General features: G+C 42.6%; 1 protein-coding gene and 1 non-coding gene across 10 annotated transcripts in view; both read right to left on the minus strand.

Annotated features, from left to right (window-relative positions):
* The window catches only part of TCERG1 (transcription elongation regulator 1), a 57,381-nt gene extending 52,005 nt beyond the window's left edge, over window positions 1-5,376 (minus strand). For all 9 annotated transcript variants that reach the window (XR_004186951.2, XM_006204489.4, XM_072955512.1 and 6 more), the window contains exon 1: window positions 5,268-5,376. Coding sequence is in view for 8 of the 9 variants with exons in the window: in XM_006204489.4 (XP_006204551.1) it covers window positions 5,268-5,326 (59 nt within the window). In the remaining variant the exon portion in view is untranslated. The remainder of the gene's footprint in view (window positions 1-5,267) is intronic.
* A 9,767-nt stretch (window positions 5,377-15,143) lies between these two features.
* On the minus strand, window positions 15,144-15,251 carry LOC116277929 (U6 spliceosomal RNA). Its single transcript, XR_004187361.1, has one exon. It is a non-coding gene; the product is annotated as a U6 spliceosomal RNA (small nuclear RNA).
* Window positions 15,252-16,105: the final 854 nt, after the last annotated feature.

Genomic DNA, 16,105 nt, shown 5'->3' on the forward strand with positions numbered 1-16,105 from the left:
AGTAGACAAACACAAAATGAGGAATGTACTATTAGAAAGTGGGGGAAGGGGGTGTTTTATTCAGAAAAGTCAATGTTACACATAAAAAACAAAGAAAGAGGCTACGGTAATGTTCTAGATTAAAGCAGGCCAAAGAGACATGACAACACAATACCAACTCTAGACAGGATCCAGGAAGAGGGAAGAAATGCTATAAAGGACATTTGGATTAATAGCACTGAAACATCAACAATAGATTAAAGTACTGTATTAAGCAGAACAGGTAAAATTTTAACATTAACCATACTATCTTTATTTTTGCAACTTTTTAGAAGATTGAAATTATTTCCAAATAGAAGGTTTTTCTAGCAAGGGAGGGTAGCAGCTTACCAGATTACTCTTAAGAGATCCCACTAAAGGGAAAGGCTTTCTCTACACTGCACCCTACCCCACTTTCAATCTCTAGCTACACACACTACTTAATTTTCCTCATGGCATGTAAGTAGATGAGCAATATCACATTAAGACGGTATTATCTAGCTCTTCTCATAAGCGCTTCTTAAAAAAATTAACTCTTCCATAGTGCCTACCATGTGCTAGGTGGTGGTGCTCTTTTTAAGTCATTTAACCATAACATCCTACAAGATTTTCTCAGCCTCATTTTACAGATTAAGACACACATGTGTAAAATAACTTGCCCAAGGCCACACAGCTGGTCTAGTGCTAAAGCCAGAATTCAAATGGCTCTTAAACACTACACCATGCTGTCTCTCTAAGCCCCTTTAGAGCAGAAGTTGTCTGTCCTCTTCACATTTATGCCCAGCGCCTAGTTATGCCTGCACATTAACAGGGCTCAATAAGTATTTGTTGAATGAACAATGAGTATCTAGGTGATACTGCACCCAAGCTATCTTAGGAATAGGGTATGTAGAACCTTATAAAAAGGTTTACTGTAACTTGCCATAGTCAGTTACTGAGTACCTATCACAGTCTCCCCAGGAGCTAATATAAATCTCTCCATTATACATGAAATTTACATTCCAGTGCTCAAGAGACGATTAACAAGTATACTCCTTATGTACGACTGCTGATAATCATTCTTACACTCTCATCAGGCTCTTTCAACTTTCCTACATTTTTAACCCTGTGCTTAAGACTACTCTTTCAACCTTCTCTAAATTTTTCAATTCATAGGTCATTCTGATCAAAAAAATCCTAAAAAAGAACGAGTTTGCCTCTAGAAGAGCACTAGGATTGTAAACACATCCAAAACTACTATACCAAGCATATTTAGCCAAGCTTGAAAATGATCCCACACTTAAATGTTAGAAAGTATGAGTTAACACAGTGACTGCAAAAAGGAGTAAGGACTGGATCAAAATAACCAGTCTTTTTCAAATTATATGCACTCCCAAAAGAGCTGGCCCTGTTACTGAAGGAATGTCTTGACTTTTAGGGCAGAAAAAAACTTAATCACCAAGGAAAGATATTCTGTTTCAGCCTTCAGTTAATAATAAACCTTTATCTTAGATTTCCCTTGAGTCTGACTCTTCCGTTTCAAAAAATCTACACTATTTCTTTCTTAACAATTTCATACTCCCTAGTTATTACCTGAAGTTAAGCATTTTAGGCTCTAGAATAAAGAAAAGTCAAACCAGGGCTCTGCCTTTTGTTATCAGGCTATTTATATGTTTTCTGAGCCTGAATATATACTCAGATGTAAATGAGCTGGGGGCAGGAGGACAGAAGTAAAACATCCCACCCTCCTCTCTGTTCAGTGACATAATCCCCATGAATCATTTAGGATACTACCTAGTACACAGCAAACTATTTAAACTATAATTACTTTCATTCTCCCTCAAATCCTAGCACAGTGCTCTACCTGAAAAGGCACTTCGTTGCCAATTTGCCTAGATGGCTTTCAAAAGCCTGCCACTAAAATGGTGACAAAATTCACATAACTTCCTGTCAACAGCCTCAAGTTGCTATTTCTGATGTCAGAGGTGTATAGCACAGATGCTGAGCTCTTTACATACACTGCTGCATCACAACGACCTTACCAGAACCTACAATGAGGATTAAATGAGCTAATAAAGTACTTGGAACAGCGCCCAGCACATAAGTGCTAAGTATTAGCTATTATTGCTGTCGCTATAACATTAGTACAGTAACAGTATTAGTAAGTGTTAAATAGTATTAGCACTAGAAGTAGTATTGTCTATTATTATTACTATATTGTTATTAGCAGCCTCTATATAACCTGGCCCCTGTTGACCTCTTTATAGACTAGTTTTGATCAACGACTTCATTACCTTGAAGCCTTTAAACTCACTGTTCCCTCTGCATGGCAAGCTTTTCCCCAAATCTTTACAGAACTCAGCCTGAGCTCAAGTGTTACCTCAAACTCCTTTCCCACACTAGTCTCTCCCAACCCCTCCCTAGATCACTACCCGATTTAAGTTTACAATTATGAGAAATGCTATGAAGAAATCTGACTTGTGTTTACTTATGTATTATCTCTACCCACAAGTATAGTTTCCCCTTAGGATAGTGCTGCATCCTAGTGCCCAGGATGGTAGGTGTTCAATTATTGCCTCAATTACAATAAGTAAATCCTGTGTACTTCCTATATACCAGGCACAGTTATACAGACATTTGCACTAATCCTTTCAATCCTCACAACAACCCAATAAGATTGTTTGGCACCATTTTTGCAGAGGAAACCATGGTACAGAAAAAGCACTTGCTTAAGGCAGCAAGTGAGTAGCGACACCAGCATATTCTTACTCCCATTGTACAGTCGAGGAAATTTAGACTCCAAATACCTTGTCATAAGTCATAAAGCATTAATAAGCAAACAAAGGCCACAGGTAAAGGATCTATACAAATACGACTCTGAAAGTAATTTTAATGGCCCACAACCAGAAATGGATGGATGGCATTTGGATTTCCAAATAAATTCTCTGTACCATAGTTATTTTGCATTCCTACCACTTTAAATCTTCAGGAAAACAGGTGCCTGCTTGCATGAACAGAAACACACAAAATTTTTTTATAGGAACAAATGTATTTCCCTCAAAGTACCCTGTCCAGGTATGCAATCTTCCCAAGGGTGAAGACAAGACGGAAAACACTGTAATATCGTGAAGACAAGGCTGAAAATACTTTAATAACAGGAGGAGCAAAATTTTTTAATGCTTATATACAGGAAGCAAATTATAGTAAGGTAGACCATAAGTGAGAAGACCTTGGTTTTAATCCAGACCCTACCAACTCAGTGACCTTGGGTAAGTCTCCACACTTGCAAGTGCTTCCTCACTTGACGTGGTTAGTTCAGAATTTATATCAGTCTTAATCAGCATGGAAGCTCCTTGAGGACAACGGTTTCTGGTTTGGTTCAAGACTCTACTGCCAGCACCTAGGTCGGTGGCTATCACAACATACACTTAATAAATGTAGGTCCAATAAGTGAACCATCTCTCAAACTCCTACATTCATTTATTTATCATATATCCACTGAACACCTTACTGCCAAGTATTAAGATAGCAACACGCTGTGAAATACATTCAGGATACAAATACAAAAACTAGGCCCCAATTTCTGCCATGATAGGCCACATAAATAACTAATTTCTCTGAAACCATGAGAAATGCTAAAATAAAGGTCTGTACAATATGCTCTGAAGGTCACTTCCAACTCAACAAGCTGAGGTACAAAATATTTGCAAAAGAACACCTAATTTAAAGCCCTATTCAAATTAGTTTTGCAACAATGCCTAGACTACTATTAATAAAGTTTAAAAGGCTACTCATTGTAAAACTGAAGAAAGATGTCTGAAAAATAAAGGAACAGTTCCCAAATAAATCCCTAAGACTAGCTAAGTAACCTTCTCTAGAGAACAGAATCAGAAACAAACCTTCCATCGCTAATACTGAGCGACCCTGACAATTCTTTCATTGCTCATGGCTAAAGTGGACATACAGGGTTTAAAGGATATGAGATCTAACCCTGCAATAAGACTTTATTCCTGCCAAAGTAAGAATTTGTGTGTATGACCACTCAGAATCTAAAAGACGTGACTTTTTTTCCCTGAAAACTTGAATGACAATGCCCATTTTCCATCTACAATTTCATCTTGAGTTCTAGACAATACTAGAGTCCTCATAACTTCCACTGCTCTTTTTTCACTCTCAAAGGCTGACAATGGCACAACTCAGAATGGGAGCTGAACATTGGAGATGACACGTTCCCGTCCAGGGGGGAAAATATGTATCAGATATACATAAATCTCAGTACTTCGTTTGCCTGAAAACTAGTGACTAAAACATTTTAAAGACACTTCAATTTTTCCCAAATCTTAATTAAAAATCCCACAGGCAGTGAGAAACCAGGGCAAGAAAGGTCACTGCCCTCTTTGGGGCAATGGCGTGAGCAGTCGAATAGGCTCCCGAGCCTGGCTGCCTGGGTTCAAGTCACTTCCTGGAGCCACAATACCCACCAAAGTGACCGCGTTCTACTACCCCAACCTCTAACAGGCTCAGTTTCCTCACCTGTAAGTTGGGCAAGTCACATAAATGAAGATGGATCTAGACTGGGGCCTGCAAAATGCAAACAGCAACTACTCCAAACGGTGGGTGTGAGGATCGGAGGAGACGACTCCTAAGTAGAGGGCTGCCTGGCCCACGGAAGCACGGAGCAAACGGCTGCCGCTATTGTTGATATTCACAAATACGGGATAAGGAATCAAAGGGTAAGAGAAAGGAAGGCCGCACGAAGTTGAAGAAAAGCAAGAGATGGGGGGTAAAGACTGGGACAAACAGGGGACCCCAAGGACCGCGGAGCGCGTGGAGAAGGCCGGGCCAGGTGTGCCGGGCGCTGGGGACTTCCGTGCGGCGTGCAGGGCTTCGGGGGGTAAAGCTGGCCCGCGGGGGCGCGGACCCGGCGGAAGGCTGAGGTCGGCGGGCCGAGGCGGAGGCGGCCCGCGCCTGAGGCGGGGCCCCAAAGCGGCAACGCCAGGCCCAGCCCGTGGGCCGCAAGCCGCGAGGGGCGCCGGGCCCCGACAAAACCGCAGGGAGAGCCCCGAGAAGGCGCAGGAGGCCGCGGCCCAGCCCCGGCTGGGCTCCCTCATTCAAGCCACCTTCCCCTTCCCCCTTCTCCAACCCCATGCGGTCCTGGCCCCTCAGCCGCCACGGCTCCTCGTCCCACCCGCCACCCCGGCTCTCCGCGCGGCAGGCCTAGCCCTGGGAAGCCGGAGCGCCGATATATAAGGAAGAGCAGCGCCTCTTACCTGAGCTCCCCCGGGTTGAATCGCTCACCGTCCCCCCCGTCCCCGCCACGCTCCGCCATTACAGAGGGCCGCGTTCATCCACCCGCCGACTCAGCGTCCTCTATTGGCCGGACGGATCGTCAATCCCGCGCAAGAGAGGCGGAGATAGCAGGGACCTGTAAAATGATTGGTCAAACTTTCCATCAATCCTCGAGATGAGGGTGGTATCTGCTTTATTATTGGTGAAAGGGCCCGCCGACTTTAAAAGCGGTTTGGAGACAGCTAGTTGATTGGTCAGTCCGAGGCTTTATGGGAAACCGGACTTTAGCAACGAGAAACCGCCGGCGCCCTCTTGCGGTAAGCAAAACTAGGTCCTCCCACGTACCGCTCCGCCGGCGGTAGCCACGTGTCTGCCGGCTTCCAGGAAACCCAACTGTGGAGCCATATTGGCTTCATACTGGCTCAGGCCGGGACCGTTTCCACTGCGTGAGCCAATCAACAATCGGCCTGGGTCTCCCTCAAACCAATCACAGAGTTGCTGTGAAAATGAGCTGTTTCCCAGCTTTTCAGAAAATCAGGAGTCTTAAGGCACCATCCGATTATACCCATGTTATAAAATAATATATTACTAACTACAAGAATATCTCTCAAATTGTATTAAATAATTACCTGCAGACTGATGAGTATTATAAGTTGCAGTTATTAAGTAAATTGGGGAAGGCAAGCCTCTTCACAAAGTACAGGTTAAAGGATTTTAATACATCTTTCTGAAATTCATATACCCTGATACCCAGAAGAAATTCTGAATATTTATTTCACTCTTAAAGAAAAAACAAAATAAACAAACAAAACCCTGTTAGGCACTGGGGTTTCAAAGGCACTGGTGAAGATGAACTCTAACATTAAGGAGCTCAAAATTTTAAACTAATAATAGGCATATTTGACTCAGATCTAACCATATAAACCAAGCACTGTCCTAAGTACTTTCCATATGTTATTTGTTTTTGGTCTCATTAAAAGGCTTCATAAGAGGTGGGTACTATGAATAGCCACAGTTTATAGGTGAGACTGAGGCACAGAGAAGTTGAGTTACTGGTCCAAGTTCACACAGCTAGTATATGGCAAAGTCTGGCCTTAAACCCAAGACCGTGTGGCAGTAAAGCCCCATTGTTAAACATTATGATTCAAAAAATTTGAAACCATAAATCTACACAAAAACTTGTACACAAATGTTCATACCACCATTATTCATAACAGCAAAAATGTCCCATCAATTGCTGAAAGAATTAAGAAATATGGTCTATCTATACAAAGGAATATTTTTCAGTCATTAAAAAGGATTAAGTACTGATACATGCTACAGCATGGATAAACCTTGAAAACATGCTAAGTGGAAGAAGTCAGACACCAAAAGCTACATATTGTATGAGTCTATTTATGTGAAATACCCAGATTAGACAAATTTATAGACACAAAAAATGGATTTCTAAGAGGTGGGGGGAGTAACTGCTCATGGGTATGGGGTTTCCTTTTGGCTGATGAAAATGTTGCAGCATTAGATAGTAGAGATGATTGCACAATTTGGTAAATATACTAAAATCCATTGTGAACACTTTAGAGGGTGGGTTTTATTGTATGTGAATTATTGTATTTCAATAAACACCATGCTATACTGATTCCCAGTTAAATAGTCAAAATCAATTAAGTATGATAAAATGTGATAAAGGCCAAACAAAGTTCTGAGCATGATTGTTTGGAGAAGGAAAGTGAGGGTAAAATTTCACTCAATATGTAAAGTTTGAACAAACTAGTTTAAGAGCGGAAGGCTAGATAGATCCCTTTTTCAACATCAGCATGCCTCCCCAAGTCCTGGCCAAATATCCAAACATAATACTAGTAAAGATGGCTCGTAACAAAGTAACCCCCACTGCTGGAGATGATGATCAGGAGGTGGAACACCACCTGTCGACTCACTTTGTTGTTTTTAATTCTGCAGTTCTTTAAATTATAAACGTCATATCATTCCATCCCTAAATACATCAATATGTATCTCTTTTTTAAAAAATCCCACAGTTTTCTACATGTCAAAAATAACATTTTCACACCTAACAAAATTAACAGTAATACCAAATCCATATTCATATCAAGAAACAGGACAAAGGGCAGTTGAATAGCTAAGAGGTTAAGTAACCAAGGTGGCTCAGATAGTAACTTCCGTGTCCAGTTGAATACAGACTCCAGGAGAATAGGAATGCACTCGTGGTTTTTAATCAGTTTCTCCTGAATATAGCTCAGTGCCAGTCAATAAATAAGTCAATGAGCAAATTAATTAAAATGATTATCATTTCTGGTTGATATCAAAAAACATTCTAATATCTACTGAAGACTTTGAGATTAGCTTCAAAATAAAGGGAGCAGCAAGGGTGGAGAGAGAGTGGGAGGGGACAGGAGTGGGTTAGAGATGAAACAAGGTTGACTCTGCCTTGATAACTATTGAAGCTGGGTGATGGGTAGATGAGGGTTTATGATACTATCATCTCTACTTTTCAAATATTGAAAATTTCGATTAATAGAGAAAATATTCTAAGTTCTTGAAACATTAAACTATAGGGAACTGAGTATTTAAACTGATACACAACAAAATGTATCTGCTTACATTTTTAGTTTATAGTCAGATAGCAAATAAGAAAGAGCTAATGATACGAGCTAGCCCAACACAAGCTAAATTGGATCTGTCTCTATTTGGAATAGTGAATTTTCAGACCATCGTGACTCAATTTCATTAAACTCTCAAATCAAATAACTTACTGCCCTTATGCTGCTTATAATCACACTGAGCTGCTTTCTGATAACTTTATTTGCTCTGTAAGTCTACCCATAGAGAGAGGACAGGGATGTCTGGCCCACCTGACAGGTGTAATTCTCTGTAAATAAATTGGCTTTGGCATTCTGGTTTATAGAGATGGATCTTTACGTGCTCAGTTAAAATGAGTGTTCTTGACTTTGATTCCAGTCTTTTTTTGCCAATAAAATCTCTCTGGGGGACTGTAAAGCTAGGAGTACAATCCTTAACCACACATACTCCCCAAAGTCAGGGGTACCTTGGGCACTCTCTTTGTCACTCATATAGTTGAGCTTTTTGTAGGGACATCTCTGGGCACTACTTGCCCTTATTGGATGAACATCTTGTCCAATCCTCTTACTCTGTAGATGGAGCTACAAAAACTAAGGTACACATCACAATATGGCTGTGGTTTCTACCCTCTGCACTTGGTGTCACTGAGAGTCAGTTATCCGGAAGCTTAAAACGTATTTTTTAAACTTTTCATTTTGGAGTAATCTTGGATTTACAGAAGAGTTGCAAAGTTAGTATGGAGATTCTCTGCACCCAGCTTCCCTTAGGGTTAACATATTACATAACCATGGTACATTGATCAAAACTAAGAACAGGAGGGGAATTTTAGGCCACATTAAGATATCTAACTTGGGCAGCCTGGGTTAAGACACAGGGATAACGTCTTCAACCTTACAGTTCAAGTATGTAGTTATAATCACAGGCATAAATTCTAAGTTGACTTGTTCTCGTTTTGGACTTTGGTTTACTCTGTATTCATAGTCAGATGCCTTTGTTAACTAGATACTGTAGGATTTTTAGAACAGAACAGAAATGGAGGAGTGGGGAGATTTTCATCAGCCAAAAGGAAACCCCATACCCATGAGCAGTTACTCCCCCCACCTTTGAATTAGGAAGTTTCCAGAACTGCCATGGTCACAGGTCCCTTTATGCAGAAGAACTTGTTAGGCCAAAGCAATCTTACTAAAAAGTAAATAAGAAAACAAATCACTATTAGTGGAACTCACTGTTACTGAAATGGTACATTCATTCATTGCCTTTCTAATTTCAGTACATTTCTATACTGGTAAATGCAAACAGTATAATGAGACCTAACTCCTGCCCTCAAGGAGCTTATGGTCTAATGAGGAAGACTAAGAAGCAAAAAGTGCAGCACAGGTAAGATTTCCAACAGCGATTAGCTCAGATGCTGGAAAGCCCTGCAGAGGGCCAGGAGACCCAGCCCTGCAGGCAGTGCCCTCTCTCCCTGAGGTCAGGCCGGCTCCCTGGTAGGAAGCATGTGATTGTGTTAGGCGTACCAGATGGGAGGGCATTTCAGGTGGCAGCAAAGCATGGGATGGAGTAAGGACATTTTAACTCACCTCACCATTTTGTTTGAAAGGACATTTCAATGCTGCAAGACCAAGAAGTAAGCAATCAACATAAAGGACCACTGTAGCTTCTCTGTCACGGGCTGCCTGGGTTTGAATCCTGCATTTGCCTCTTACCAGCTGTATAGTTGGGGACAATTTCTTTCCAGTCTTTTTGCTGAAGTTTCCCTATCTTAAAATGGAAATAATAATTATATCTCCCCCAAAGAGTTTCTGTGAGTGTTGAATGAATGTAAGGCCACGTAAAGTATTTAGAACAGGGATCCTAGTATGTGCTCAATAAACATTAGCTATTATCATTTCTATAAATATAATTTCTATTCTTATTATTTGATCTCCTCTTGCTTTCTTTATCTCCCCATATCTGAATCTTTGCCTCTTTGCCTCTGTTTTACCTTGCTCTCTCTGTTACATAAACTGCTCAGTTTTCTCCTTGGTTAGCTAAGTAATAAATACGAACTATTAGCCTGATATCTGATTGATAATGGATATTTCTTGTTAAAAAAAAAGTACAAATTGAAACTGAAAATGGCTAACATTGCATGTGATAAAATGTGAAACTGACTGAAGATCAGATCTTAAATGCAAATCTCTAAAATCTGACCCAAGAAAGTTGGGTCTGGCAGAAATAACAATCATTGAAGAAACTTCTCTCGAACTAGACAATTGGTAAGATCTGATGCCAATAGAAATGCTTTAGGGAACACAGATCTTCACCCTGAAATTTCAATGAAGAGTTAATTTGGTCAGAAATAACTTTAGTGAAAAAAAAACTAATAGCAAAAAATATCATCTAATGTAGAAAACAGATCCTGAAATTTATTGGTATTTGGTTGGGGGATTACTTATGTGGGTTTATCACCATTGAAGTTTGCTTCTAAAAATGCTTTCTCACTGAACACGCAACAATGTTGGTATAATTTTGATAAAGTGTCAAAATGCCATTAGGGCCCAAAGGATTATGGTCAGGCTAGGGATATGGATGAAGATGTGTGTGTGGTGTGTATTCGTGCACACAGGTACGTAGAAGAGAACTTAGGGGAAGTCAAAGGGCAGCATGGCCTGAGAACTGGAGCACCATGCAGAACATCCCTTCATGCTGTCTTAACTGATGGGCCAGAGACAGGGCAGGAAACATAACTTCAAGATAAGGCAGACTTGGGTTAAAAAAGGGTTCCATCCCTCACTAGCTGTCACCCTACAAAAGTTACCACCTCCCCAAGCCTCAGCTACCCGCCTCATCTGAAAAGGAACATGGCAGCAGTGCTCACCTCATGAGCTTGTCATGAGGACGGCCTGAGACAGAGCCCTTGCCAGGTACCTGGCACGTGGTCAGCCCGCACTCTAGATGTTAGCCACCCTTATCTGTTATTGTTCTACTTTGTCAGTGTGTCTGTGCTCCCAGAACCTCATCCAGCTGACAGCCAGCTAGATGAATAGCTTCTTCTGAATAGGGTCCTCTGATCCTATTTCTTTGCCCCCTGCCAGCCCAGTTTCCAGGATCCGAGCACAATGCCATGCTTAGGATATGATCCCAGTGATTTTTTAGCTGTACGTTGAGAGCATGTTGAAGAAAAAGTAATATAAGGGGAAAATGAAAGGGAACTAGGGGTCGGGGCTGTTAGACATATGGGGTGCATCAAAGGACCGCCAGACAGATGGTGAGCAGGGGAACACACCTGGGTGCTAGGTACTAATTAGCTGACAGGTGGGTCAAGGGTGGGAAAAGGCAGGAAACAGTATGTTGTTTATTCCCCATAATCAGAGGCTGCCTGTGGCCAGGTTCCCTAACCTCCCCACTCCTCCTGGCTGAGTATAAGTTAAGAATATGCTCTGCTTAACCTTGAAGAAGCCTTGGACCAGGTGAAGAGGAGCTTTGCTGACAGATTTGATAACTAAGACTTCCAAGAAAGGCTCTGAGCCACTTTGGCCTCAGCTAGCACTCCACTTCCTCTGGTCCCATCCCCCCTGAAACTAGAACACAGCTTGGAAAGACAGCTAGGTGCCCTCGCCGTCACTGTGGCTTCCTCAAGCCTTGGCCCGCTCTCTCCTTGATGAGCCTGCGGGGCTGTAATTCTCATCACCTGACATTTATGGGCGGCTGGATATTAGCAAAAGGTTTTACAGCCATTCTTATGAGGGCTACCTCCATGAGACCTGTCAGGGATAATCACCCAGACTGAGCAGAAGGAAAGAGAGCAAAGGCACTCGCGTGCTATCACCCACCCTGCCCGCCTGCAAAGAGCCCGCAATGAGCCTGCAACAGAGCCTGCAGGTGCCCTTTTTCTTCAACCACATGTCAGAGCTGATTGGCTTGCCCTCGTACCCTTGGCAGCTGTCCATCATCATCTTCCACATCCAACTCATCAATGGGTCCTGAAGGTGCAACTCCCAAGGGTGCCTCTGGTCCATTTCGGCCCATCTCCGCGGCGCCACTCTGGCCCAGCCTGCCTCCCGCACAGCCCTCACTTGGCTCTGCCTCCTGGTCCTGCCCCTGCCCTACCTTCCGTGATCCACACAGGAGGAGACAGCGCAGTCCTCTAGATGGTTATTTCTCTCTTTCATGGATGCACCTTGTAAACTTTCTGAAAAATCTTTATGGATCTCCTAGAGAGAATGTGTCCGATGAAAAGGGGAATCTTTTAAAAAAACAGTACCTTCCTCTACTGGGTAAGATTTATTCTGAAGAAAAATCCAAGTACCTTTACAGACCGCGGGGTCCCTCTGTGACCCCTTCCCTACCCGCCTCTCTGACCTCCCCTCCACACTGGCCTCTGCTCACATACAGGTTTCAGAGGCACACAAGTAGGCTTACATCCACTTCTCAGCCTGCCGGGGAGCCCTAAGCTCTGCTGTCAGCACAGCTGACTGTCTCAACCTCCCAGGCTCAGCTCACCTGCCACCTGCCACCTCCCAGCCCGCCCAGCCTTGAACTGCCTCCTTGCCCACATCACCCTGTTCATTGTTTTCAGGGCACTTGGAACAAACTTAAAATGTTTCTTATTTGTTGACTTACACATAGTTTGTCTCCTTTGTTGGAATATACGTCGTATATTTTTCCCGGTTGCACTACTGCCTAGCACAGAGCATAGGCAAAGTATATTTACACCCGGTAAATATGCTTCAAAAAATTAAATGAAGGAATGAACGAAGCAATCTGCCAAAAAGCCATTCACCCTCTCAAACCTCCTGCAAGTCTTCGTGATAATCAGTAGAGGGCAGCAAAGACCCTGAGTTAGCTAACTTCTGGGTTTACGCCAGAAACAAGAGAACTTTTCCGCCTTTGCCAAATAGCAGCCTCAGGTATATCAGAAATTTCAGGGAAAGTCTTGCCTTAAAATTTTTTTCTTCAATTTGTTTCTGAAGCCCTCTCTCTGAGTCATTTACAGATTTTTTGGGGGGGCAATTTCAGGGACAATTCTCCTCAGGAGATGAAAGCAGATGTTGTGTTGACTAAGCCAAAAGAAAACCCTACGGCCTAGAGCCTGTACCTTCCTGTCTGACGAGTCAGAGTGGAAAAAAAGATGCTCCTGTCATAGCCAACAGCTGTTTGGGACTCAAGGATTTACGGCTCTCCCTTATGGTGTGTGGGGAGGAGCAGATACCAGCTAGGCAGCTGCTGTTTGTGTTTTGAGCACTTGCAAGAGCAGGTTGTGTGTGTGTGTTTACAGTTCTGTCTTCCGCTTCAGTCTGTTTCTGCTCATTTCTGTAACCGTTCCCCAGCCCAGGGCAAGAGCCTCAATGTCTCCTGCCTTTGTGGGCTGCTTCACTGAAAATGCACCCTGAATCCAAGCAATCAGCAGTAGAATCAGCGTCCATACAGTCCTAGAAGGGTGCTTCCATTCAGTCTCTACCTAACAAATGTTGACTGAGTCCTCTAACTTACCAGGCCTGGGTGTGTGCTCTGTGGGTACAGATGCTTCATTTGATTAAAAGAACAGTTACTAGTAAGAACCAGCTGAGGTAGAGCTTCTCAGTCTTGGTGCTGCGTACATTCTGGACCAGGTAATTCTTGGTTGTAAGAGCATTCTAGGATTTTAGCAACATCCCCGGACTCTCCCCATGAGATGCAGGGAGTACCTACCCCCTGAACCGTGATGACCAAAAATGTTTTCAGACACCACAGAGTGTCCCCTGGGTGGGTGAGGATGGGGAGGGGGGCAGGTTCTCACCCCCAACCTTGAAATCTACTATTTTAAGGATCATGGTGGAAATCTTCTAGGGTATCTTTACAGCCTGAGTCAATGACCCCTCTCCCCTGGTTCTGCTCCTCACTCTCCCTTGCTTGTCTGTTGTGACCTTAAGCCTATGGACCGAGTACATTGAGCATCTGACCCAGCTGAATGCCTCTTGGGTTTTTTTCTTTTGGAATCTGCAACTAAGACTGAGAGACTGAGTATCACTCGGGACCTTCAAGGGGACAAAACTTTAAAGCAAATTTAGAAGGTGTGGGCAGATATATGACAAGGTGGGGGACGTGAAGCAGAGACATCCTCCTGCACAGGAAATGAACTAGACTTGGAGAAACACACAGGAAGAGGCAAAGAGGAGTCACCTCCTGCTGGCACGTTCTGGTTTTAGTACTTCCTAAGGACAGGCTCCACTTCCTGCCATGGTAACATTTAATAACATTGATAACTAATTCCTCCTTTGCGCTCAGCCAGTTCTGTCGTTGCTGTTGCTGTTTTTTCTGTGACTAGCGAATGAGCCCTCACGGGTGCATGCCCTGTGGCTGGGAAGTGAAATAATAATCAGAAGACATCAGGCAGTTTTGGGGAGGGTTTCCATCCTTCAGGGCAGCTCCACCCACCTCCGCAAGTGCTCCATTCTCCTTTCTCTACCAAATGGCTTCCTCACCTTCTCTATAGTTTTCCTTGTCTTCACCTTGGCTTGTCCCCAACCCGGTGTGCCAGGGCCTCAGCTCAACTTCTTGCTGTCCATTCACCATCAGCTTGACCAACCGGTAACAGCAAACCCAGGCCGGGCTTCTTGGCTCAGATTCCTGAGTCTGATTGGCTCGTGTGGCAAAACATGATTGGCTGCCCACCCCACAATCATCCATCCTTCCCAGTTTTTTTCAGGCAAACAACCCCAGGTGGTGAATCAGAATTGGTTTGTTAAGGGTAATGAGATGTAAGAGGAATTTTCTGGGGGAAGTGGGGGCTTATGGCAAAGAATTTTATCCTTAATGCAAAGAGGCAAAGCCTGAGGAGGAGTTAGCCCATCCCCTTCCTACCTCCTCTGGATATGTCATGTGAGGACATGATAAATGAAACCGTGACAGCCATTTTGCAACCATGAAGTAAAGCCAAGAGAACTAGCGAGAAACTGACAGAAGCAAGCTACAACATCCTCGAGCTGACGAATTAACCAACCCTGGAGCCATTTACCTTTAGACTTCTTGTTACATGAGATAATTAGGTATCCTTACAGTTTAAGCTACTTTGACTCAGTATCCTGTTACGTGAAGCCAAAAGGATCCTGACCGATACAGTATAGCTCATCTTTTCAGGCCAGGTCACTCAGGTCCCAGGTCACTAGCTGGCTATCCTGTAGATAGATGAACTGTCCTGGAGTCACACACCTACCTCCAACCCATGTGTTCATTCCCCTGTCCCAAACTTTTATGATGAAAATTTTTAAACCTACAGAAAGGTTGAGGAAATAATGCAGAAAACACTGAAATATTCCTCAAAAAATACATGTCTTCCCTGTGCAGGGGGTGTGCTAATCTTCTCTGTATCATTTCTATTGAAGTATATGTGCTGCCCAAGTGAGCATTAGTTTGATTTTTTTGAATATGTAACACGGTAGCATAGTTCAAAGGTCAAAACTACATAAAAATGTAACTCAGAGAAGTTTTCTTCAACTCCTGTACATAACCAATTTTACTGGTTTCTGGTTTAGCCTTTCTTAATGGCAAGCATAAGCAAATATACGTTTGTCCATATAAACACATATATCCTCATTTTGCCATCAATTTTATTTCAATGGCAGTATACTATGTATACTCCTTTGCACCTTATTTTTCACTTCATATTGTTTTGTATATTATACATATGCAACTGTTTCATAGCCCTCGCGTTTCACTTATTTGCAGTCTCAAATGTAATTGGTATTTAGGAAGGTTTTATTTGTATTTTAATGGTTACTTTTATACTGAAGCTAAAACAACCTCAGTCCCTTTCGTCTTATTTTTGTTATTTTCTGTTGGTTCCCCAACAATATTGAAATTAGTTAATAATTTCTTCTTTTCTTTCTCATTCCTGTTTGCCAGCATCTCAGGTAAATAAATATCCTTTCACCCCCATCAGCAGCAAATGTATTCAACAAGTATGTTCTCTATTTCATCTCTCTTATCATTCTTCTAATTATTGTATAACCTCTACATTGCCTGGGCACGTACTCTTTTTACAACCATAATAATTTTATGGGTAAATACGTAACGCCAGTCAATCCTTGGTCCAGTCACCATCGGTCCTAAGGCCAATGTCTTTCCATTTTGGTTGTCCCATAAGCCTTGCTTCAGTAAACTCAGAGGAGCAATATTCTTTAGTTCTTTCACATTTATCGTTTGTGACATGTTGGCTCATGTTTTCTTTCTTTGAATATCTTCAGTACATTACTCTATTTCT

This window comes from Vicugna pacos, chromosome 3 (assembly GCF_048564905.1).
Source record: "Vicugna pacos chromosome 3, VicPac4, whole genome shotgun sequence".
In the NCBI taxonomy this organism is placed as follows: domain Eukaryota; kingdom Metazoa; phylum Chordata; class Mammalia; order Artiodactyla; family Camelidae; genus Vicugna; species Vicugna pacos.